Here is a 27,977-nt window from a genome sequence, read left to right on the forward strand (position 1 = left end):
ATTGGTGAATTTATAGTGCATCCAAACAAAATCCATCAAATTGACCATTAATGTATAAAGTGGTAGAAATGTTAGAAGAATTACTTCGATCTTTTCCTATAAAACCTTTCTTAGAGTAATCAAATGCATCTCATAATTGTATATATGAAATAAATTCAATAATTGAATAACTAAATGGTTAGATTCTCTTAAATAGAAAATATGCGTTATAATTTAACAATTCTAGAGGTTTTTTCTTAATATTCAAATATATCACTTAAAAAAAATTTTTTTTCTCGTTTAGTCTGAATGTTATTTTAGTGGTTATTATTTTTTTAGTGTTTTTTCAACTCTTCTTCTCTTCCGCCATTCACACTGCCGTTCAGCCCGACACTACTCTCTCTCCGTCGCTCAGCCTGACGCGCCTCCGCCCTCCTCGGCAGTGCTCCCTCGCCAGCTGTCTTGCGCTGCTGCTGTCCAAATTACCCAAACTACCCTCGACTGTTAGGAAGAGTTTCCTCCACGCGTTGCCCAAAATAGTGATGGCGGGAACTTAATTTATTTAATTACAATCAGATCCCGCCAATCCCTTCACAGAACCTTCCGCTATATAAACCCCTTTCCCTCCTTTTCTCTCATTCCCTCGTTCGTTCTGTTTTTCCCACCAATTTTCCTGAGAAACCCAAAACCCTAAAACCCTACCGAGACAAAGCAAGAAAACCTCTAAATCACCCCCCCCCCCATTTTCAAGATGCTAGAACTCCGTTTAGTGCAAGGCTCTCTGCTGAAGAAGGTTGTAGACGCAATCAGGGACCTCGTGAACGATGCGAGCTTCGATTGCTCCGCGACTGGGTTTTCACTCCAGGCCATGGACTCGAGCCACGTTGCACTCGTGGCGCTCCTACTGCGGTCCGAAGGGTTCGATCACTACCGGTGCGACCGCAACATCTCGATGGGGATGAATCTCAACAACATGGCCAAGATGCTACGGTGCGCTGGAAATGATGACATCATCACCTTCAAAGGCGATGACGGCAGCGACACCGTCTCTTTCATGTTCGAGAGCCCAAGTACTATTCATTTGCCCAAGAAATCTTGATTTCAATTTTTCATGTTAGTTTTGTTCGATTATTTCTAGGGCTTTAGGTCTGTATGATTCATTTTCCTATTTCTGTTTGATCTTTAGTTGCTAATTTTGATATGGTATTATTTTAATTCTTTAACCTTTTTATTGACGTTTAGGATTCTTTCTTGCTAGAAAACTGTACTGGAAAGGGAAGACCTATTACATTGTTTTGTGTGTTTGAAAGTTTAGTATTCTGCAAGGGGATAAGAGGCATGATCTTGATTCTGTATTTGATATAATTTCAGTTGTTAATGAATTTGTACAAAATTTAATGTTTGGTGTTTGGATTTTTAGGATTGTAAAAATTTATATGCAGGAATTTGGCTTTAGTGTTTAATTTTAATCAAGATAGTGTTCAACTGTGTATTGTTCATGTGTTGGAATCTGTTTCTGGTAGTGCAGTGCAGCTGTTACTGTTACATTTTGGTTCAAGATCTGAATATGAAGTTTTGGATATTGAAAAGATTTGTAGTCTGACTCCTTTTTTTTTTTTTTTTTTTTGTCTTGAAGCACAAGATAAAATTTCTGATTTTGAGATGAAGTTAATGGATATTGACAGTGAGCGCCTTGGAATTCCTGAGGCAAAGTACCAAGCCATTGTTAGAATGCCGTCTACTGAGTTTGCTAGGATTTGCAAAGATCTTGGCAGTATTGGTGACACTGGTAATTTGCTTTTCTCTGAATTTTCAGGGGTTTTATGGTACTATCTGCTTTCTTTTGGAAGTTGATACTTTAGCTGATACAATTTGTTCATTTTGTGATGAATGTTGTAGTTGTCATTTCCGTTACTAAGGAAGGTGTAAAGTTTTCCACGAGAGGTGATATTGGATCTGCAAACATAGTCTGCAGGCAGAACACTGATGTTGACAAGGTATTGGAGATTTATTTATTTTTTGTAATCATAACTTCATTGTTTGTACAATTTATTCTCTTATAATTTGAAATACATACTGATTGATGGTTTTACATGGTATTTGGTTGATATTGCAGCCTGAACAAGCCACTACTGTAGAGATGAATGACCCTGTGTCCTTGACATTTGCATTGCGGTACATGAACTCCTTTACAAAGGCAACACCATTGTCTAACCAAGTTACCATCAGTCTTTCAAGTGAGCTTCCAGTTGTGGTTGAATACAAGATTGCTGAGATGGGTTACGTCCGCTTCTATTTGGCTCCCAAGATAGAAGAGGAAGAAGAGGAGACAAAACCTGAAGTTTAGGTGTTGGATTGATTCTATTGGGTCTTTAATATGGTTGTAGTAACATGCCTTGATGCATCTTGTTGAAGATATTTTTACCCTTTGGCAAACGGATTGGAAAATTTCATTAGATATTAGTCCCCCCTAAATCCTTTTTCTGTTACTTAGAACAGTGATCAACAAATGGATGTGTATATTTCATACTGCGTTTGTTTTCATTAGAAGTTTATGAATTGTAACAAGCACGAAACTTAAAATCAACACGATACAACAATATCCTGGACTACATTATCTTTCTGATGATTTTTTAAAGTTTCTTATGAAAAAAGGCAGAACAAAAACAGGCATTGGTGATTGAAATCTGCTACTCTATATATTAAAATTGGGGCGCGTGGTTATTTAATGTACGCGAAAATTCAGCTTCCATTAATAGCAAGATCAAAATGCTCTACAAGACTCTAAGGAATCAAGGCAAATGTTACATAGTAAAGGTCCAAATTCTTAAAAGGTAAAAGCAAAGTTCTACTAAATTTCCAATTATACTCTAGCATATTTGGTCAACAATATGGGCTGATCGATGTTTACTATAGTGTATATTTCCTTACAGCTTAATGAATCACGGGTAAATTCTAAAAGTAAAGAATGATGTAATGAAACATTTACAACGGTTAAGCGTGGGAACCGGGAAGAGGCATTCTTGGTCTAATATGGCAAAATTTACGGTGTTGGTAGAGGCTATCTTGGTCTAATGCGACAAAATTTAGGGTAATAAAATCAAGAAACTCATTTACTCCGTTTCTTGGCTTCACTATATAGGATGACACCAAAAACTGTTAGAGAATATCCAAGCATTCCAGTAACTGATACAGGGTTTCGGAATATCAAAATGGAGATCACAACTGCCACAGCACCTTTTGCATTTCCTAGGACCTGTCAAAATCACGATGATCACATTAGATTGGAATATCAGAACATTATAGTTCCATTTTTTTTATTTGTAATAAAAATTCTTCCCATTGAGAAAGTCCCTAATATTTTAATTGGGGAAAAGGCATGTGGATGATTACCTGAAGTGTCAAGGCACTTGTGTGCTTTGTGACCAAGAAATTGGTCAGATTGACAAAATATGCCAATGCTGAATTGAAGATAAGTAACCACAGAATACTTGGATCTTCTCTGGCAAGTGAAATTGTAATTCCAACTACATCATCCTCCATTATAATTGAAGCTGGAAGAAGGAACGCCACAGCCACCGGTGCCATGTACATAAGAAGGTTCATCGAATTAAGCTTTTCGCTGTGAAATCAACGAAAACATTTCAGTACTAGCCTTGCCAAAAGTCATGAAGATACTATGTTATGGATGTTACTAATTCAACCAAAGTAATGCATGCCATGTTACTAATTCATACAACTGTATTTTTGAGCACTTAAACTTGTATAATGCAACGAAGATCGAACCCTGATCTTTTATGTTGTATGCCTTGGTATTTGGCAACCCAAAATTAGGACAAAATGAATAAGTTTAATTTTTTTATAGAGAGACAAATGGTTTTATAAATGGAAAATCACAGATGAATAATATAGAAATAGGAAAGTTTTGAGGTCATTACCCATCTGAAGTCAGCAAGATTCCTTGAAGAACTGTTTTGAGTGCCCTTGCCGCTGTGGCACTGATGCACATTATGAATCCAAAGAGATGAAAACTTGGCTCTCCCTTTATCCATGTAAGAGACAAAAATATTAGTATGAATATAATAACATATTAAACATAACATAACAAATGGCTAATGATGCAATTATGCTTCATTTAAAGGGCAAAACTATTTCAAAATATACTTATATAGAAACAAATGTTTATATATGATTTCATGAACACATATTTCTATTTTAATTATTATGTATTATTTATATGCATTAACTTAAATACATATTAAAATAAAGTGGTTAATTCTATAAAAATATCTTCATGTGAAAATCATAAATAGTTTGACATATTTAACTGAACATGTTTGACAAAATTATTTAATAATTCACAATATCATTATAGTGATAGATGAAAAGAAAGCGATAAAATTAAGGTGAATACTCACTTACATTTATGTGAAGTTGATAGTTGAAAATTGATAGATAATTTAACAAATTCTAATAAATTGTTATCTAACTTTTTTCGACTATCAATTTCATATACAGATAAGCGCAAGTGAGTTTTCACCTGAAATTAATAAGAGAAAAAGAGTAATATATAATACCCCACTGGCAATCATAACACCGGTAACGACGGGAACAAGAGTGATATAGGTGACCCAACCCTCCCGCCGGAGAGTCATAAAATAAGCGAAAACCGCCGTAAAGAACGGCGTGGTTGCGCCGACGGCCTGGTTGAAGGAAACAGGAAGGTAGCGAAGAGATATGTTCCCTCCAACAACAGACAAACAAAATATGAGTCCCAAGGAAGATATCTTCATGAACTGCACCCTTGACCTAATCGTTTGCATTGGCACCATCTTCATCCATGAAATCGCCACGTAGCTGAGGATCGAACACGCCATCATGTGACACAGTGTGAGAAAGATTGGGTACCTGAATCCATAGTTGCTTAACAGGTACTTGTTCAGCAACAACACTCCAATGTTTGAAGCATACCAGAATGCTATCAAACCAAACGTGAATACCTTCCCTGTAATCTTCATTGTGTTTTTTTTTTTTTTTAAATTCTTTTGTTCTTAAATAAAAACGTATTATTTGTTTGTTGCTTTTTGGTGTTTTTTTTTCTCCTCCTTGTTATGGAGGATAATGGGGTGGAAAGTTTATGAGAGAAGCTTCAACATACAGGTGAAGGGTTTTTGTTACTATTTTAATTCGTGTTTTGCAAGTTTGAGGAATAAGGAAATAGGTTTTGGTTTTGGTTTTGGTTTTGGTTTTGGAGAAAACGAATGATGCAGAGTGAGAAGCTCTGTGGCGGTGAAAGTGTTTGGAGGAAGGAAATATTGTTATTGTTGCTTAGGTTGGTGCTAAAAACATGAGGGGATAATATCTATCTTACTATTATTGAAACCAAATCTAATCTAATATAACCGTTTTGATTTCTTAATGTTTTTGGCGGTTAATCTTAGCTTGCAGATATCTTCAATTTTAAAAGTTAAAGATCAGAATCTAATTTTGTTCTAACGAATATAAATATGATTTATTCTATATTTCTGCTCTTGATCCTTCTAGATTTAGATAAAAATTTAATTTTAAGATGATAATCTATGTATGTTTTATTAATAATTTCTACTAGTTAGGTGGTGTTAGTGTCCAATTCGAAATTAATTTTTATTTTTATAAAAACAATATTAAGGAAAACAGAGAGGATTTGAATATTGCTAACAAATTAACAATGTAATATTTTTGTAGTTTTTTTATTAAAATAATAAATGAAAATGTCAATACTACAAATTAAAATGTATAAGAACAGTAAATTGTCAAATTATACATGGTGTACTAAATGATATAAAGAACTAATAGTAAGGGTCTCCTTGCATATAAAGAACTACATTATTTTTTTTTTGGTCTTTAACGGTATCTCCCAACTCAACAAGTTAAAGACTAATTTGTCGCAATGCTGAGCTTCATTTAAGGGTTTACTGTTAGCCAACAGATTGTTGCATGTACAAGGCGAGATTCAAACTCGACACTTGCTTAAACAGACTAATGAACTAACCACTAGATCAACTCAATTACCTCAATTCTTGCTTTAAATGGGCCGCAACTATTAAGATGTCTTTTCTTTGCCATTGAAAACATTTGAAAGTATCTGCAGAAGTCGTCGAACGATGCAATAGTCAAACGTCCTTCTTTTTTTTTTTTTTGAAGTAAAAGAGCGCTCAACACAATAGGGTAAAGCCACAGAAATCCAAGTAACAAAAGGAACAATCAAGTACAAACGACAATTAACAACTCAAAAGTAAGTATCCCCTAGTCATCTTCGATAATGCCATCAACAACCAAGAGGTTCACCACCAAGCCACTCATCGGATAGCATAAAGGATTTGTTTATAATTTCCACAACTCCTGAGCTATGATTATTGAAGACTCTGTCATTTTGCTCTAGCCAAATTGCCTAGACAACAGCAAAGAATGCAACCAACCACCTGTTCCTCTCATTCTTTTGTTGTGAAGCATTCGACCAGCTCTCAAAGTATTGTTTTAGTGTACCTGGCATGGTCCAGTTCCTTCCAAGAGCGAACAGCCAAGCACAGCACACTTGTCAAGTGAGCTCATAACCAACAAACAGATGAAAAACAGAATCAACAAACTTACAACATAAAACACACTCATTATCCTGCTGGTCAATGACCCCTAATCTGCAAAGTCTTTCCTTAGTATTCACCCGCTCAATCAATACAAACCAGGAAAACAACTCAACCCTTGGTAGGACGAAACCCCTCCAAATCGCACTAGTGAAACTATAGCTTGTTACTTCCTCCGGAAGAACTGCTTCCTGCAACACCTGCACAAAGGAGTTAGTCGAAAAAATACCAGTTCTATCAAATATCCAGACCACCATGTCATCTCGCTCACTTGTTAGCTTAATGGATTGTAAAATCTCATGGAGTTGGTTTAATAGTTCCAGCTCCCATTGAAATAACTCTCTCCTCCACTGGAAGCTCCAGATCCACTCTAACCCATCCCAAAACCCGCAGTCCCCTATAACAGACCTTTTAAGGTTTGAGACCGAGAAAAGTCTTGGAAATAAATCTTTCAAAACACCACGAGGTAGCCAGACATCCTCCCAGAACTGGATTGTTCTGCCATTTCCTACATCCATTGACAAGCCTCTGATCATCTTCTCTCTGATTTGTGGCTCCCTGATTTAAAGCTGACAAATATCCTTCAAGGACCCCCTTTTGTAGGAATAGGTTGACCGCACAGCATCTCAGAAGGATTCATACTATTATAAGAGCATACAACTTTCTTCCATAAGGGGCAGTTCTTTTTCAAAAACCTCCACCACCACTTAAATAGAAGAGCTGTATTCTTAATCACTGCATCTCTTACTCCCAATCCAACCGCCTTTTTAGGAGCCATCACTACCTCCCATCTCACTAGTGGCATCCCCATCCTCTCATCTTCTTTACTCTACAAGAACTGTCTTTGTAAAGAGATCAATTTTTTCACTACTATCTTTGACATCTTGTATAAGTTGAAGTAATAAATGAACATGCTATTGAAAACAGATTTAATAAGAACTAACTTACTGACTTTATTGAGGGTCTTAACCTTCAACATACTCAACTTTTCTTCCTCATTGATCAATGGTTTCCAAGTCAAACATCTTTCTCATGATTGCCTCGTGTATATCATCCTATTTGAAGCACTCCTACACAAGAAAACAAAATTTGTTACTAACAAAACTAAAGCTAGAATTTCTTTGATGGTCCAAATTGAGAGCGATAATATAATGAAATTGTAGCAATTTCTAACCTCACGAGAAATCTTCCCATAACTGGGCCACGATGTGTCATACATTAGTTTGATGATCTCTGTCATTGCTTGCGTGCATCATTAGATGGAAGAAAACTAAGACATTGTAGTAAAGCCAAAATTAGCAAATACATATGAATGACAATATATCACATAATACGATATATCTTGAGGATTATGTAAAGTGATTTATTTAAAGTATAAGATAACACAACACAACATAAACTGATTATATCCTAACCAAAAAGATAGATACTGCTGCGTTCAGTATTTTCAGAGGTAACATTATCATCATTGAATTCTTCTTCTTCATCATCTATATATCCATTCCACTCCTTCTTGTCTATCATATTCAATATGATCTCTTATTTTATTTGATCTACAACCATCCGACTGGATTTGCAACTTTTTGAATAATGCAAGTAGTATATTTGTTATGCATTTTGTGTAAGATGAAAGGATCATAATATCTATATTTCTTTCTACTATTTATCTTAATAATATTGTAGTATTTATGTTTCTCTGTTCTATTTTATGGGTTTGAATCAAACTATTTACATTTAAATATAAATATGTAGATAGTGTAATAAAAATACTTTAATTGAACTATGTTATACAACACATTATATTAATCATCTTGATCACAAACTGCATCTCCCCGATTTTATACTCGAGTGTTATGTGTAGGGGTGTGTATGCCTCGGCCCGAGCCCGAATATTTTATGGGCTAATTTGGTGTGATTTTATTGGGTAAGGTTTCAAAAATAGATTTAATCAATATTTTGGGTCGGATCCGGGTCATAATTCGAGTCACCCGAACCCGATCCGGTGGCTCGGTCATCATACACAATTAATATTTTATGTTATTAATGATGCATGATGGCTATTTTTAAGTGGAATTTAAGTATTGTAAACCTTAATATTTTGTGTTATTAGTTATTATAAGACTATAAGTTAATGTTTTATGTTTAAAATGCATAAGACTTTAGACTAATGCATAATATTGTGTTATTTGTATTTATTTAAATATTTGGTGTTATTAGACAATATTAGTATTGATTGTGGTTATTTTTTAATTTAGAAAAGGATTGGTTCTTGTTATATTTTTTTTTAGTGAATTTTACCATGTCAAATAATGGTTGGAATCTTGAAAATTTGGATATTTTCAAATGTTAGCTTACTAGAAGATATTAAAGTAATGTAATATTAACGGTCCGGCTTTTATCCGATTTTTTTTCGGTATAATCGTGACCTAAAAGTGTTTAGGTTTCATCGGGTTTAGAATTGGGTTCGGGTCTAACAAATAGGTCCGGTATATATTTCGAGTCGAGTCTGGATCACATCAAACTCAGTTTCATCTGATCTATGAACACATTATTATTATTATTATTATTATTATTATTATTATTATTATTATTATTATTATTATTATTATTATTGACGACGTTTCTGCTTATATCATTCAAAGGAGACAGACATTGGATAGTTATTACATAGTAACGTTAAGAAGACAAAAAAAAATTATTTAATATTTATTAATAATAAATTTTAGTTATTTTTAACTAATTTTTTTGTTACTAAACATTGTTTTCATAATGGGGATGCTTCGGTAAAGATGCCATTTTCGTCTTTACGTAAAGACGTTTTTCATTTTGTGGTTGTTATTGATTTAAAAGCGTATCACTAAAAGTGTTGCTTAAAGAGAAAGTGTTACCTTTAATCGTTAACTTGGCTCTGATACCAATTTTTTAAAGTCGACTTTTCTTTTAATTTCTTTTTCGAAATTTCTATTAACTCTTCATATTTTACTTTGAATAAGTTTATAATTTGTATAGATTCAATTGGTGGTGCTTTATTTAAAGGATTTTGATAAAAATAATTTACACATTTATAATCCAAAGTATTGACCATTTCTACTATTTCTCTTGTATTTGTTATATGATTATTTATTACTAGTCCTTGATGTATATTTATAATTCTGATTTCATTTTTATAGTTTTTCAATCTTGTTTTAATTTATAATATTCTTTTTTGCATGGATTATTGTATATAAAATCTTTTATCTGTTTGTCTTTTTCTTTAATATAATTTCTCAAATCCTCAAAAACTTCTTTTATTTCTACACTTTCTGTTGTTTCTAAATATCTTTTTAATTTTTCAACTTCATTTTTCATTTTTTCTTTCAACAGCTTTAATTCTTTTAAGTCATAATATGGTTTTCCAGGCATTTATAAATTTTTTAAGTTTAATTCCAACTTGTTTATATTTATTCTTATTTCTATCCTTTTTATTATAAGGTCATCAATTTCGATCTGAAGATTATTTAATTCCCTTTTATACTCCTTTATTTTACTTTTTAATTTTTCCGTCATTTTTCTTTTTATTTTATTTTCTGGTTTTTCAATCTTTTTATACTTCATTATTTATTTTAGAATTTCTGTAAACTCTATCATCGATTCATCACTATTTTCTAGAGATTCTATTAATTTTTCTAGCTCTTCAACTTCTCTTTTCAACTTGTCATAAATTATTTTTAGAGCTTCAAATGCTCTTTGATTTATTTTAGAAAACTGTAAATAATTCAAACGATTTTCTCTTTCAAAGAGCTCTTATTTCTTGTCTTGATAAGTTACATATATTTCTTCTTTATTTATTGTCATAATTTAGTGTTTAGGGTTTCATTTAATTTTTCGACCTTTTTTGTTAATTCTTTTATTTCGGAATTTTCTTCTTTAATCTTTAACTTAGATAAACTTAAAGGGCTATTAATTTTAGATTCTCTTATTTGAAAATTTGATAAAACTAATTTTCCTGACGGTTCTTTCAATATTAGAACTGGGTTTTCAATAGCTTTATATTTTGGTATTTCTGTTTTTACAATTTTCTGAAATAATTCATCGACATAAATTCTTTCTCTGTTTTTAAATATTATACTATGATGGCTATTTGTTAAAGCATAATTTATTGCATATGTAATTGAAAATGGTTCATCATCTTGTTCCATTAGATTCTTTCTGTGAAATTTATAAGCCAAATTTATAGATCTTCCAAGATTTTCAGTTGATAAAGGTATAGCGTATCCAAGATGGGCATTGAATTTAACATTTACGTTTGCCAAATTTCCATGAACAATTCCAATTATTTGATCTATTGGGCCATCAGTAATTCTTTTATCACAGATTACTAAGCTTATTGAAAAATTAATTCCTTTCATATATGTAAATTTGATTAAGACTTGTATAGTACTAATATGAATCCATCCAATTTTAGATCTTTTTTGTTGATCCTTAATTTTCTCAATATGTTTACTCAATTCTTCCTCATTTATCAAAGTTATTTCAAGTTCTCCATTGGCGGATTTTATCTTTATAGGGGCTTCAAGTTGAATTTTTCCATAGTATATTATATTTTTTCTATTAAAAACTTCTTTTAAAATATTTTATTTATTAAAATTTTCATTTGATTTGAGATTTAATTCTGTTTTTAGAACAGCCTGTTTTTCATTATCTAATAAAGCAGTTAATCTGTAATAATCAGATTTTTCTGTTAATTCTAAACTTTTTAAATAATTCATAATTGAAAGACTAGGATGAAGATGTACCTTTCTGGAAAAAAACTTCCTTTATTTAGTATATTTTACATAAGGTGTTTTTATCTCCAGAGGGGAGATTGTAGATACTAACTCCAGGGGGAGTTTAGAATTATTTTTCCCTAAGGAAATTCTTCCTCAGACTATAGAATCGTCTCGGCAGCTTCTTCCTTGCTCTCCTAGCATATGAGTACTCTTAGCCTTCTAGTTTCTATTGTCTGATGCTCTTACAATTGCCTAAGCAATCTATTTATAATGGTTGGGTCTAATGGACAATTCCCATCCTTACCCTTCTTATGACGTCATTGCTTACGTCATTGTTTATTATCTTGCACCAGCTACATTGTTAGTGCTCTATGACCTAAGTGCTTACGTCATTATGCAATAATATTGAGAGATGCTTCAGATGCACTATCTTCCTCTTTTATCATGTGGCCTTCGGATGCATTGTCTTCTTCCTTTATCATGTAGGTTGATTCCGTTTCATTATTGCTTTCTTCAGATATTTCTGAGACACATAGCTGGCATTTGTGGTCTTCTCTGTCTTTTATCAAATAGCAGAGATTCCTCTTTATCCTTTCAGGGAGTTTTTCTAAAAGTCCAGATAAGTTGTAGAATGCTGATTCAAATTTCACCAAGAGTCTCATCTCTCTTTCTTCAATTTCATTTCTCTTACTGGACACAAGCAGAGTATTTCTACTTTTATAATTAATCCTTGTGTGGGATTCCTTCGTTATTTTTTGAGTTCTTTCAAAGACCCTTGCTAATGTGCTGGCTAGCCTTCCTTCATGACTGTAAATCGTTAAATCTTGAATCTGATCAATTGGTTGAAAATTTTCTGGGAAGACGGACATAAATATTACTTGGTGTGCTGGAACCAAGCATTCTTCTTCTTCATTAAAAATAGGTTGACTGTTTGTAAATTTTAGGGATATATCCCTTGGATTTACATTGTCAATCATATTTTTAAATCTCTTTACTACATCAACGAATCCTGCAGGAAACTCACTAATAATTTTTAGATCATTAAAAATTAAAATTGTATCAATTAATCCATACTGGAAAAACTGATAAGTGTCAGATGGGGAAGCATCTGGAAATATAACCAGCTTTGTTAGCTGTTCTTTGGCAATAGGATAATATCCCAAAATTGCCCTTTTTTCTTTAGTCCAATTCAGGACTATATTAAGGGTTTCTCTGAGATTTGATCTACAGACCCTTTTCTTTTCCTTGATTTCAGCCCTTGTAGGAATATTTCTTATTATCCTTGTTCTCTGGGTTTGAATTGGAGCTTTATCTGCTCTTTTTAGGGTTTGCTCTGGATGAAGAGCTTCATATTCCCTGAAGGATTCCTTTGCCTCTTCCAGTGTTAAAAATCCTCCTTTATGAATTATCCTTGATTGATGTGTGAATGGTGCTGCTTTTTTTCAGGCATCATATACTCCTTTCATGGGGCCATTATAAATTACATAATATTTTTTATCTTGGGTGGATTTTTTAATAATTTCAGCAATTGTTTTATTTTTTGAAATTTTTTCTTCACCTGATTTGTCCACTATGCTTAGCTGGCTGAACTCTGATGGTTTTGCTTGTTGTGTTGATTTCATTGCCTCAATGGCCTTCTTGAGGGATTGGATCTGTATCCTTATTTGCTAACAATGCTTGCATTTTTTGAGCTCTTGCTCATATTTTTGAATTTCTTGATCTAATGCGTTGTAGACGAACTCCATTCTCTTGTTAATGTATCTGCAATAACATTTTTGTCACCTTTAATATATTCAATTTTTATTGGATACTGTAACAAAAATAATTGCCATCTTATCAATCGTCCATGATTATAATCAACCTTTAAATTATATCGTATGAAACCTGTTAGGTAACTTGAATCTGTTCTTAGTGTAAATTCTCTGGGTAGTAAATCAATTTTCTATTTTTTAAGAGATTTAATTGCTGCTAGAGTTTCCTTTTCATGAGTAGTATATCTCTGTTCTGTTGGAGTAAAAGTCCCTGAAATATACCTGCAACGTAATTCCTTTGGGGAATATTTAGAATCTAGTGATTCTTTCTCTTGTTCCAAACTTTTTATAGCTTTCTTAGATTTTAGACATCTTGACCAGGTTATGTCTGAAGCATTTGTTTCTACTATTAAGTAGTCGTTTTCTTTTGGAATATAAAGTTCTGGAAGCTTTTCACATAATTCTTTAACTCTTTGAATTTGCATACTGTCTTTTTCTTCCTATTTCCATTCTTTTTTAGTACTTATTTTTGGAAATAAGTTTTTAGTATATTCTGTTATATTCTTTAAAAATCCTTGATCAGAAATATAATTTATACACCCTAAAAATCTTTGTAATTGTTTTCTATCTTCTATTTTATTAGGAAATAAATTTACCTTTTCTAAAACATTTGGTTGAAGTTTTAGCTTTCCTTGGGTGGATAGAATTAATCCAAGAAACTCTATTTCTTGTGTTGCTATTCTTGCTTTCTTTTTGCTAAGAACTAATCCTTTTTCTTTACATCTTTCTAAAACTATTAATAATTTTTGAAGATGTTCTTCTTTATCCTGTTTTGTAAAAATTAATATATCATCAATGTAAACTAAAACAAATTCATTTAACCTCTTTTAGATTTTCTTCCATAAATCTTTGATAAATACCTGGGGCTTGTTTTAATCCGAATGGTAATACATTCCATTCATAGAGCAACACACTTGTTGATTCTTTTGTTGGGCAAGTAAAAGCAGTTAATTTCTTTGTTTCTTCGTCTAAACGAAGTTGCCAATATCCTGATTTTGCATCAAGGGATGAAAACCAAGTTGCTCCTTTGATTTTTTCTAAAATAGAATCTTTTCTTGAAAGTTTAGAGCATCACCAACAGTTGCTTCATTCATCTTCTTATAATTAATTACCATTCTTCGTTTTCCCCTTTTAATTTCATTATTGTTCTCGACATAAAAGGCCGGAGCCGCATGAGGACTTTTACTAAATCTTATAATTTCCTTTTCCAAAAGATCTTTACATTCTAATGAGAATTCTTCTCTATCTCTTGCGGAATAAGGAATTTTATTTGGAACATTTATTTCTTTTGTAGGATCTTTTAATTTAATGTTTACTAATTCTTTATTTGTATTTTTAATATCTAAAGAATTTTCAGCACAAATTTCATCCAAAAGTTCTTCTATCTTTATTTCAAGATTGTTTTTTGGAATATTTATCTGAAAATATAAATTTAAATAACATGTTTCTAATATAGAAAATATTTTGAATTTTAAGATCTTATCTATAATAGTAGTTGGTATTTTTTATACGTTTTGATTTTTGATTTATTGAAGAATCGTGTGGAGCTTTTAAAACTATATATGTTAATTCTTGAATGAATGGATGATATAACTTTAAGAAGTTATTTCCTATGATAAAATCCATTCCAGAATCTAGTATATATATAGATGGAACAATGAATCTATAATTTTGAATAAATATTTCAGCCATTTCAGCTTTTTGGTCAATTTTATGTATTGATTTGTCAGCTATTCTAACTCTTAATGGTTTCTTTAATTTTTTCCAATCAAATTTTATATTTGAACTAGCAAAACATTGTGTTGCTCCAGTATCTATGAAAGCATTTAAAAACTTTTTTGTTATTTTTATAGTAATAAATGTAGCATTATTACTCAGTCTCTGAATCTGTTTCTGAGACATATTCAAAAATATAGTCTAAGTTATCATCTGATTCCTTTAATGGTTTCATAAAACAAGACTTAGCAATTTCTAATTGTTTGGTAAGGTCCTTTTTATCCTTCTTTTTTGGACATTCATTTGCATAGTGTCATTCTTCTTGGCAATACCAACACTTATAATTTTTTTTTATTTGGGCAATAGTCATTTTTTTGTCTTTTGTTTTTATTGTTATTTCTTTTTCTAAAATACATCTTTTTCTCCAGTTTGGATAGTATTTTCTTTTTCTAAATTAATATTTTCTTTTTCTTTGAAAATTTTTATTAAGACCATATTTTTGAGGTATCTCTTCATTATCCTGACAGCAAATTCTAATTATATTTGCAAATCTTTTTTGAGTTGCTTCTTGCATACAACGTTCTTTTATTTCCTCTCTTATTGCAGAGGTTGCTCCACCAAAATTATTTTCAATTGTCCCTCTATTTATTTCTCTTATAAATCTTCCCATTATAAATTCATTAGCAGGATATGGAAATTTTGTTATATAAATACTAAGATAATGGTCTTTATCTTCTTCTTTTAATTTATAATAATGTATTCTATATTCACATATATAAGATTCCACATTACATAAATCATATATCTGAATATTAGCTAAATGATTTTTTGCTTCTTGATATTCTTTATTATAGACTTCTTGTCTATGATCTATAATATTTTTTTCCAAAAAATTCTTTATATAGAATCATCATTATATGTAATATCTTCTCATAAGCTGTTGTTTTTATTGCTAATTCTTCTATTATTTGATTTTCTATTGATGTCATATAATCTCTTACAGTTTCTTTAGTATGAAACCCTATGTAATTCCAAATATCTCTTCCAGATAATTCACTAAGTTTTGGATTAGTAAAGGTTTCTAATAAGAAGGAATTCAACCAGTTCTCGAAAATTTCTTTTTCATTCTTTTTACAATCTAAATCGAGCATTCTTTCTCCTTCCATTTCCTAGATTTTAGGAACGTATTTTGATAGTATTTTTGTATATTTTGAATCTTTATTTATAAATCCTTTTTAAAAGTAAAATTTTCAAAACCTGTTTCCCATTTAAATTGAGATTGACTATCTTTAGATGTTCCAGCTTCGTTTTTTACTTGTATTGGAATTGTTGGTTCTTCGTCACTTGAATAATCTAGGATGTGTTCTTCATTTTCTATATTTTCAGAATTTACTAATTCTTCTTCTATTTGAAATCCTTGTTCCATAATATTATTTTCTTGAGTCATTTTTAATTGTTTAAAAAGTATTGTAACTTTTTCTAATTTTTCTTCGATATTCATAATTTCAATGGTGGTTTTACTTTTAATTCTGTTATGTTAATTATATTTTGAAAATTTTCTTCTTTGGGATTCTCTTTCTGAAAGTATTTATTTAATATCTGTTTGATTTCGTTTATATTAGGTTCCTCTTTTTCCTTATTTCTTTGAAATTTTATGGATACTAAAATTTTTTCAAGCATATCTACTATAGAATTTAATTGTGAGTTAAAAGTATGATAAAGATGTGGGGAATCATTTCCATGGTAGCATTTTTTAGAAATTCCGTGTGAAATATAAGTTTTTTCATATTTTTGAAGTCCTTCAATAAAACTTTTAGTAAAATAAAAATTTTGAAAAAAATTATTTTATATTGATTTTAGGAATTCGGTGTCATTACAATTAACATTAGTTAAAATCATTAGTTTTTTATCTATTAATTTTGATAATTTAATAATTTCTTCTCTTAAATCTTTTAATTTACTTTTTTTTATTAGGTAACGCTTTTTCTTATAAAAAACTACGATTTCAAGTGTTTTGTAATGAAAAGTGTGGTTTTAGAATGTATAATTTAAGTTTTGCTAGAAAAAATTGTTTTTGTGATGTTTACGCGAGTGGTGGCTTTTCATAATACGGTCGACCCCTGGCCTAAAAGTCCCATCGTTATTCCATTTGTGTTTTAACATTAAAGAATCCAGAACGTGACTATGTGAGTATTTAAGGAAGCAAGCCGGAAATTAAACCGCACACCACCGCCACTTTCACATTTTAAAGAAAAAATGTTATATACCATTTTAGTATTTAAAAACATAATTGATAACTAATAAAGAAAAATAAAATATTTTACTTTTTATACCATAAAAATTATATGCTAAAAAATGATAAAAATATAATTTCTCTATTTTAAAATGGTTTCACTAATGACATATTTTGTATGAACATAAATAAATTTAATCATATTTAACCACATTTATAATTAATTTCTATATTAAATTTTATTCAATGTACATTTAATTATAAACTTCACGTACTTGTACGAGTATAGTATACTTGTATCCTAGCTAGTAAGAATTATCCTTCATTAACTTTTAATAAGTTAATTATTTTGTGATTGTCTGTAATTTTATAATTTTTTAATTAAATTTTTGTATTTTAAATTTTTTTATTATGTCTCTTTAATAATATTTTTTAAAATATAAATTAGCATATGTTTTTAAAATAAATACCGCAATAATTTTATATTTTATTGACTTTTAAAATCAACTACAGTGTATGTACACAAAAAATTAACCATTAAATTAATAAATCGTATAGAATAAATATTAAAATATAAAATATATATTGAAAATATATAAAATTATATATATATGGATGGTGGTTGACTTTTAATGTCACCATTGTTGTTATTTCTAAAGTATTTCAAAATTCATTATATATCAAAATAAAATGAACATCTTGTTAATATTTTGTATTTTTTTAATAAAAAATATATGGAAGAATTTAATTAAAAATTTTATTTAATATAAAAATTTAATTAAAAATTTGATAACAACTATAAATACTAGTAGAATAATTAAATCTTTGTAATATTTTATTCATTGCCCTTGTGCTCAAGTGAAAGGTCCAAAAGATGAATGATGTGTGATTAGGTCGCTCACTCGCTCACAATAATCTTTCTTACTTTTGATCCCTTCCTTGTTTTTTTCCATCCATGGACCTAAAGGTTGACCTAAAAGGTTCTTATGTCATCAAAGGAGTTCTCTAAATTTTGTAAGGATTCCACCATCTATGCCAATATTATCCCTTTCTTGCTTACGCAATGTTACCTTTCTGCTTGACTGCTTCTGTAAATGACGATATGGTTCCCATTTGTTGACAAAAATACAAAATAAAAAATAAAAAAGAACTCTATTGTAACATGATGACATTTGCATATGTGGGGTGTGGCATACGAATCAAAGAACCATGATATTGATATCTCTCATCCTTATCTCTTTTTCATTTTATATGGGAACTTGCTTAGTGTTTACTGCATATGTCACTTGGCCGAAATGTATCATCCACTACACTTAATTACCTCTCCTTTAACCAATTCAAAGTTAAATAATGTACACACTAGATATAAAATCTATTTTATATTATATTCAACATTATAATAAAATATATCATCATCAATACATATATATTCTATAGATGTTATGTAACATCTTTACTTTTATTTTCCTTCATTTTATGTTTCCAAAAAAATACTTTATAAATAGGTACCACTCACCTTATTAATATTATTAATACAGCAAAAATTTACATGCAATTATATATTTATTTAAATTTAATAATTAAAAATTATTAAATAATAATTTAATCAAATATATTAAATTATTAAAAAAAATTAATTATAAATTTTATATAAAAATAATTATATGTGAATTTTCCCCAATAAATATATCCCTACAAATATTAGGTAAATACCAAAAGTATTTCTCATTTGTAATGTTTCCCTTCATTTCAAATTTTCAAACAATTTCTTGTAACTATAAATAGTCACCAACATTAGCATCTTTGAAGGTATAAGCTTAAGTCATTACACGGATTTGGTGATTCCTTGTATTAAAACTCAGTCTCCCAACACACATTCTCTTTTTCAAGGATATATTTATATTTATTCCAATCAACACAATTAATGACAGATAACAACATAAGTGCAGCATCATTATGCAAACAAACAAATGGGTAACTATTTCTAATTCAATCCCTCAGAGTCAAAGTAGTTTTCCCCTGAAATAAATGGTACTACTTACTCATTTTCTTACTCTTTTAATTTCTTTGAACTCATCATATAGGGTCTATATATTTCTAATAACCTTGGAAGCAGCTTCAATTGGAATAAAGTACCAAGGACAAAGCACCAATCCATTTCAAGAATTACAACCCATCATTCTGCTTTTCCTCACAGCAATATTTTGCCATGCCATTACACTAATAACTTCAAAACTTGGCTGCCAAATTGTCATTATCTTCCATGTTTCTGGGGTACTTGGCTGCGAGACACTCCTTTGGATCCTTGTTGCCCAATTTTGGTGGTGGTATGCAATCATCAATGTGGTTCCATTATTAATAGTCTTATTGTGCCTCTACCACAAGAAAATTTGTGAGTTCCTCAGGAATCTTCTAAGTGCATGTGCTCATTGGATATTGTTGCTGCTTGAGGCCTCTAACATGGTTGATGATCACATAAAAGATTTGGAAGCACAAGAAAGGTAGTGAAAGCACAAGAAATACCATTTTTATATTTTGTGTTTCTTTGATTGTCTCTCTAGTTTAGTTATAGATGACTAGAATAATTTATTTTTGAGAATCATAGAAGTGTACTAATGTAACTCAACATCTTATTTAGATTTTTGTGAGTGTCTAGTTATAAAAAATAAAATAAGCCCGTTTTTGAAGTGAATTACTGAATTGCCGGTTCTTATCAAAGACTATTAATCATCTCAAATATTAAAAAAAAAATAGGGAAATTCATTACAACACAGGAAAATTCTGTAACTTAACGAGTTGAGATTTTATTCTCACCATAGAGGTTGTGAATATATTATGGAATAGAAGTTTGTTGTTAGTTAATATGCACAAATAATTCAAAAGCAGCGAATTGGGTAATAAAAACAATGACAAGTTTTCACAAATATAAAAGACATCATTTATTTTTTCACAAAGTTTATTTGAGGCTTATTAGCTTATACACATACTTTATATTTTCAAAATGCTTGAATATTATTCTACTGGTTTGAGCAGATATAAACTTTCACATCGTTAGAGAGAGGAATGGAACATGTCGTATGTGAATCTCTCTTTTTTGTTTATGCGTTTTGATGGTTTAGTGGTTTTTGTGTTTTTATTAAGAATAAAATTGTAAAGTATGTCCGGAGTGTCAATTAAAGTAGAAAATATTTTGAGTAAACTGAATTGTTACAGATGATATTAGAACTAATTTCTAGCTCAATGTGCCAATAAAATTGTTAGATCCATTAAAGAATGTAAGGTCTCACATCATCAAGCAAAAGGTAGTATTTGTTTTGAGATATTAGGACGGAGATTGAGAGACTGAAATTTAATATCATATTTGTTAATTTAGATACTGGTGTTAAAATTTTAATTTCTGTTTCTAAAATTTCAATATTTCAATACATTTAAAAAGTGAGGATATCGGAGACTAAAATGTTTTGGGACAGAGGCTGAAACTTTATTAACGTTTTATATCTAAAATACTCCAATTTCAATTAATTAATTCCAACTTTATCTTTTGTGCAAATTAAATTAGAACTTCATTTTTATTTCAATCTGTCTTTCATTTTATACCAAATATAATATTAAAACTTATTTCAGTTTTTGTCTCTCGTTTTTGTCTTTTAGTATCAGTCTTTTAGTCTCAAAAATAGGCAATATTTTAAAACGGGTGAATTGCATTGTCACATAACATCTTTAAATTTATGTCGAATTTTTTCCCTTAAAAAAAATTAGTGAAAATATATGAATATATACAAAGATATGATAATTGATTTTGATAATTTATATACATAATTGGAGTTATAATTTGACTCATTATTTAAAATTTTAGGAATTAAAATAGTTCATTTATATTAAAGACTAATTTAATTTTATATAAATTGGTAAAAAAAAAGTTAGCAAATTGTTTTGTGACATTTGATGGGAATATGTTATGTGACATAAAAAAGCTAATTTAACTCACAATTATTTTAAAAAAAAACAAATTTAAAATATCTATCTTTCTAAAGTTTGAAAACAAATAGGCAGAAAGAGACACGCGGAGCAACAATATGCACTCAAATAACACATGTTTTTAGATTTTCCTAGAGGTTTAATTTGCAATAAACTATATATTTAAATATAATAACTTTTTGTTGAGGGTTTACCATTTTAAATCCTCATAAACCAGATACCATAATATATACTCCATTTACTTTAAAGAATTTAAGAATTAATATTCATATATATAAATATAAATGATTAAAAATTGTGATGTATACACACTAAATCTGTTATCATATATATAGTTAATAACTTTATCATGCTTTGAACACTTTACACTGCCTAATAAGTGCCTATATAACACGATGTATTATATATGAGAAGCTATAATAACTTCTAAATGTGCTTTCTGATTTGCACTGGGACCTTCATTTCCAACTTCATCACAAGGCTCCGTAGTATGGAAACAATAATTAGCCACTAGAAGAAGAAGATTATTATGAAGATCAATTATAATCTCATAAATATGCTTGTAGTAGAAGCAAACTCCCACAACTAATATCATTAGGACATTAAGGATAATAAACCACCAAAGCTGAGCCACCAGGATCCACAAGAGTGACTCACATGAAATTGTGCCGGAAACATGAAAGAGAACGATTATTGTTATTGAATTCGGCATAATAACAATGTTATGGTTTGTGATTGCTAATGCAATTGCATGACAAGGTGTAGCTAAAAGGAAAAGTAACATGGTTGCATGAATTTCTTGAAATGGATTGGTGTTGATGCCTTGATACTTTATTGCAATTGAAGCTAACTCCAATGTCACAACACAAATGTAGACTCTAAGTATCCAGGAAAAAAAAGGAAAAGTGTAGTTAATAGATAAAATTACGAAATAAAGAACAGTGCAATAATTAACTGATTAAAATAATCTAAATAATTAATTTAAATAATTTAAATAATCAACTTGATATTTTAAACTGAACATTTAAATAATTTTAGAATAAAAAGATTAAAATAAATAAAATTTGAGCAAACTTCAATTTCCACCCACAAATATTCAAAGCTTTAATAAATTTATCTACTAAAAAATAAGATTGACTTTATACCTATAAAAAATAGATTTTAGTTGATAAAACCATTTAATTCCAAAAAAATTATCCATAACTCATAAATGATCATTTTTAACCTAGCCTAACCTACTCATCTGTAATTGTCAACCTTTCACCGCCATCACTACCTCAGTCCTTGACCCTTTACCACCGCCACCAATTCTTATTTGGGCTACATATCCTGGTGCAGCTAGCGGTGCTTGTATATGACTTGCATTTCCACATCTCTTGCTCCTGCATGGAAATTATTGTTTGTTTTTGTGGCCACTCCATTAGGCAGCACTCACCAACTAATGGTGGAGGCTCATCGCAACGCCAGCGTTCGTAATCAGAGAGGATTTTGTAGAGTGTGATGCTGGGGGTGCTAAAGTGAAGGAGGCGGCCGTGGTGGTGGTGATGTGGTGGTGATGTGGCGGTAGATGTGGAGAGTTGGATGGAAAATGATTTATTAGGTAATGGTAGTAAAAGGCTGGAGATTGTGGTGGCGGTAGCGAGTGGTGGTGGCGGCATCGGCTAAAAGTTGGAAACTGGGTGTGGGATGGTTAGGCTAGGAAGAATAGTTTAGGAATTTAATTTTAAATAATTGTTTAGAGTTTGAAACTTTGAATAGGCTTGTCAACTGAAGTTCATATTTTATAAATATAAAATTAATTTGATTTTTTCGTAAATAGATTTATTAATGTTATTCTAAAGTTTAAACACATAATATTGAATAAGATAAAATTTAATTTAGTTCTTAATGTTTTATCTAAGTTTTAATTTTATTTTTAATATTTAAAATATTTTATTTTATTTAATTTTGTCTCTAAATTAAAATTTATTCTTATTATTATTATTATTTTATTTATTTTTATTATTTTTACTCTCAAATTACTAGAACCATCACTATAATTACTTTTTTCTTAATAAAAGATAATGACATTATGATTACTATAATTATGATTTTTGCTATTATTTAAAAAGAAATTATAATTAAAAAAATATTTTTAAAATAAAAATTTTAATTTTAATCAAAGAACTAAAATATAACAAAATAAAATATTTAGAATAAAAATAAAATACTTTAAATATTAAAAAATATTAAAATTTAATTCAAATCTTAAAAATTAAAATAATACTTTACTCTTTAAATTAAAAAAAAAAACGTGCCCATTCAAAAAGTATTTTTATGTAAAACAAAAAATTTCTTTTGTTAGGTGTGTACTTGGAAAGTTAACGCACCCAATGCATATCCCCGTATCCGGTTGGCAAAAAGTGTTGGATTCAAAATTTGAACATTAATTATAACCTTGCTTATAGTCCAACACCACATTCTGGGTATCTAAGATGTTATTTTTACATTGCATTCATCCGAGTTAAAAGTGAGTATCATTATTGTTGTTAAAGTATAAAGAGAGATTACAAAGAAAGCTGGATTACCTGTGGGAATGGGTGCTTGTTGTGATGATATTAGTACTATTGCTACTTCCTGTCATGTTAGCGTGTTACTGATCGGATGAACAAATGAAGAGTATTTCTATAAAATGGAAATATATATGTTGCTTACAAGCACTAATTATGGGAGGGTTCTATGTTGAGGAAGTAGGTATTTATAAGAAATTATTCTCTCTCTCTCTCTTACATTAGATATTGAAACAGTAGTGACAATGGAATAGATTAGATATATTGAAACAATAGTGAGAATGAAAAGAGACAGGATCTACATGACCGCCGAATTATTAGAAAAAAAAAAAAAGATTAGTCATACCGTTTCTTTTTTTTTGCCGACCCTATATTTCTATATTTAGGAAAATTGCTAGAATGATTATTTTTAACTAATAGTTAATCATCAATGTTTTAAAGTTTAGATTAAAATTTAAAAATATGGTATTGAATCATACTAAATTAAAAAATTAAATTAATAATTAAAATTATAATAATTAAAAATAATCAATTTTACTAAATTTTAAATATTTTTCTATATTTAATTTAGCCCCTCTCAATCTCTCACAGTTTTCGTAAAATAATTTTAAAATAAATATTTGTATAGATAGAGTTGGATTTGTTTTTGTACATATTATATAGTCTAAGAATATAGAAAAGACCCAATAAAAATTCGTGAAATTAATTTCTGGTCCTTAACTCTATCTAAAATTTAACCTAGTTCTATTCTTGAATATACGCCTCTCTTTATAATTTTTTTCTTATTCTTATTTAATTAATATCAAAAGTAGTAGCTAGATACAAAAAATTGATCTTTTATACTATTTATATTATTTTTTATTTATATATTATTTAAAGAGAGAGAAAGTTGCGACACCTATTAATTATTGTTTCATAGAAATTTCGCTGCAGAAGGGAATGCTGAGATGACATGACACAAATCTCTTAGCTTTATTTATATATTATTTGAAGAGAGAGAAAGGTACCCATTTTTTATAAATTATTTAATGAGAGAGAAAGGTATTTAGGGTTGTCAAACAGGTTAGCTCGGCCCATTTAGGCCGGGTTCGTTAAATTTGCGGATTAAACGGGCTGGCCTGTTTAAACTCGCTTTATTTGTGTGCCAGAATTTTTTAGTCCGGATCGTTTATGGTCAGTCTGATGAATTAAATGGGCCAACTTGTTTATTATTTTATTTTATTTTTTAAAAAATATTTTGACAAAAAATATCATTTTTAGGTCAAAAATCATTAAAAAATAATTTTTTTTAGTTGATCGGTCGAATTTTCGGATCGGATTGGAAGAAATATTAGCTAAAAGTGCAATTTTTAAAAAAAATATAAAAAAATTAAACGAGCCACCCATTTAACCCGTCATTTTTTTTCGGGTTAATCGGGCTCAACATATTTAGACCGAAATTTAAATGGGCTTAATTTTAGAAGTAAAATCCACCCATTTAAACAGATAAACGGACTGGCGGAACCGAATGTGAATAGTTCTACTCAGTCATGTGGATTTTTTTCTGAATCGTTGCCATTGTACATTCGTCACTCTTTTTCAGAGTACATATTGCCATAGTAATAACACTACTGTTTGATGACTAATCAATATGCGTAGCCCATAATTACAGTGACAAAGTCTTCTTTCATTAATAATTTAGGATAGGCATGGATCAATTTACCCTATAATAAAAAAGCTAAGTATGCGTAATAGTGTAAACCAAAAGTTTATGAAAAACGAATCCGTAAAAATAAAAGTTTAAAGATTTATAAGTTTAGCTGTCAATAAGTTATAGCTCAAATGGTATAATTTTTAGCTAAAATTAAATTAAATATAATAAAATAATATATTTATATATAAAATATATAATTTTTATAAAAAGTATTTTTTATGACTTATTATTTAAATCGATTAATAACTAAAAATAACATCACTTCAGTTCAATCGATTAATTGATTTTTCATAATAGTAATTTCCCAAATGTTAACTATATATTTGATCATCTTCAACAAAACATTATAGTTGATTTTCTTGAAAAAGATATTATAGTTAACAATCAAATTAGTTTTTAAAAGATAAATTGATCGTTAATTTTATCTATAAATAATTTTTTTAATCAAATTAGTTTCTCAAAAAATTAAAATCAATCACATTTATCTTTCTGTCAATTGATTAACAATTTCTATCGATAATTATCTGTATAAAACGTAAAGTGACATATTATAATCATAAATCAAATTAGTACTTATCCTTATTTATTTTTATAAATCCTAACCTCCAAAATATTCATAGACATTTATTCCTACACTAGTACTTGTTAATTTTTTATGAAGAAGAAAGAGAAGAGGAGAGCTATGAATATTATAGCACCGTCATACTCTTTTCTTGTAGTAAACAATTTTCCTCTTTGAAGAACTGAAATTAATTCAAATATCCCACTTTCAAGTGTAATAAAAAGCAAGGAATTTATCAAGATTTCAAGCAGCAGCAACAAATAAGGTGAAGAGACTTTACGGAATCCAAGTTTACCTTCATCAAACATAAAAAACTCCATAAAATCATCATCTTATGATTCTCCTTTTGTGTCCCCATCTCTTATCAACATTTGTTTTGTCTTTGCAATCCTCCTATATATTTCTAGGGAGTCATAACCCCAAATGTTTCTCACCTAAAAAATAGAGCACACACAAATTTATAAACTTCTAACTAATTAACGCAACAACAAACATAATAATCAAAACCCTAACATTATCACGAGTACAAAAAATCCAATCTCAATCCCTTATGATTCAATTTGCATATTGAGATACTAAATAATGACTATAAAAAAAAAAGAAAAAATGGTGATTATCTCTCAAATAGGTTTAATTTAATTTTTAAAGTTAATTTGATTATAATATCTACTAATATTTTTTTTAATAAATATTTGAAAAATTTATTAAGTTGTGTCGGAAAATAAACAGAAAATTATTATGTCTGATGTAAAAAATATTAGGAATTGATTTGTGTAATAATTTTTTTAGACTAAAATGTCTATTTTTAAAAATTGAGGATAAATTTAAATAATTATTCTGCCAAAAAATAAACTAAAGACTTATTTCTCTGTTAAAATAAAATTTTAAAAATGTTTTTGTGTATTATGTTTTTTGAAAACTAAAATGTCCATTTTTTTAATTTTTTGATATTGATTTAAGTAATTACTCAATCTTTTATGCCATCATCAACCATATTAAAAGCCTCAAGCAGCAACAATATCCATTGAACACATGCACTTGGAAGATTCCAGAGGAACTCGCAAATTCTCTTGTGGTAAAGACACAATAAGACTACTAATAATGGAACCACATTGATGATAGCATACCACCACCAAATTGAGCAACAAAGATCCAAAGGAGTGTCTCGCAGCCAAGTACCCCAGAAACATTGAAGATAATTGGAGTTTGGCAGCCAAGTTTTGATGTCATTAGTGTAAGCATGGAAAAATATTAATTGTTGTGAGGAAAAGCATAATGGTAGGTTGTAATTCTTGAAATGAATCTGCAGTTTTTAATAATGGATCCGATCTGATTCGATTCGCACATTTGCCAATAGGATCGGATATCGGATATATCCGCAAAACATAAAAATATTTTTAAAAGTTTATTTTTGTTAAAAAATATCAATAAAATTCATTGTTTCTATTTTTTTAAATATGTTTACTCTTAAATTAATATTAAACATACTTTTTTTAAATAATAAATTAAAATAATACAACATATATAATAATTATTATTTGAAATAAAATATAAAAAGAATATTTACTTATTTATTTCTTTATTTTTGCGGATACGCGGATATTCGGATCGGATATGCAAATATCAACAAAAAATCCGTAATCCGATTTGATTAGTGTGCGGATCGGATCCATATCCGCAATTTTCAGATCGAATTCGGATAAACACTGCGGATATGCATATCGGATCTGATACATGAATACCCTTACCCACAAGTCAGTTCATTATGCATGTGTGAAAGGGATATATATGTTGTTGTGGCTTTTAAGATGTTTTGGGTAACTATAAAATTTCTACAGCACTTTAAAGTGTAATTATTAATTAAGAACATCAAAAATAATATTATGAAATTATTTAATAGCTAGACTTAGCTTGAAGAGTTAAAAGAATAAATTATTAAATTATCTCAAATAATTAATCGAAGATGATAATTTTAATTAATGTTTGTCCTTATAACATAAAATTTTTAAAACCAATACAACATTGTAATTTTACAATAAATTTTACTCAATAAACTCAAAATCCTAAAACAAATCGATAATTTACCTT

At 29.4% G+C, this 27,977-nt stretch overlaps 2 protein-coding genes across 2 annotated transcripts; one reads left to right on the top strand and one right to left on the bottom strand.

Annotated features, from left to right (window-relative positions):
- The first annotated feature begins 238 nt into the window (after positions 1-238).
- LOC112720054 (proliferating cell nuclear antigen) lies at positions 239-2,591 on the top strand. The gene is made up of 4 exons (XM_025770857.3): positions 239-1,049; positions 1,616-1,768; positions 1,879-1,976; positions 2,096-2,591. Exons 1-4 carry the CDS (start codon positions 731-733, stop codon positions 2,324-2,326), a joined length of 801 nt encoding a protein of 266 aa, XP_025626642.1. The 5' UTR covers positions 239-730; the 3' UTR covers positions 2,327-2,591.
- A 218-nt stretch (positions 2,592-2,809) lies between these two features.
- On the bottom strand, positions 2,810-5,309 carry LOC112723763 (probable sugar phosphate/phosphate translocator At3g11320). The gene is made up of 4 exons (XM_025775195.3): positions 4,557-5,309; positions 3,918-4,021; positions 3,373-3,601; positions 2,810-3,235 (listed from the first exon to the last, which is right to left on the bottom strand). Exons 1-4 carry the CDS (start codon positions 4,995-4,997, stop codon positions 3,089-3,091), a joined length of 921 nt encoding a protein of 306 aa, XP_025630980.1. The 5' UTR covers positions 4,998-5,309; the 3' UTR covers positions 2,810-3,088.
- Positions 5,310-27,977: the final 22,668 nt, after the last annotated feature.

The sequence above is a fragment of the Arachis hypogaea genome, chromosome 11, assembly GCF_003086295.3.
Source record: "Arachis hypogaea cultivar Tifrunner chromosome 11, arahy.Tifrunner.gnm2.J5K5, whole genome shotgun sequence".
Lineage (NCBI taxonomy): Eukaryota > Viridiplantae > Streptophyta > Magnoliopsida > Fabales > Fabaceae > Arachis > Arachis hypogaea.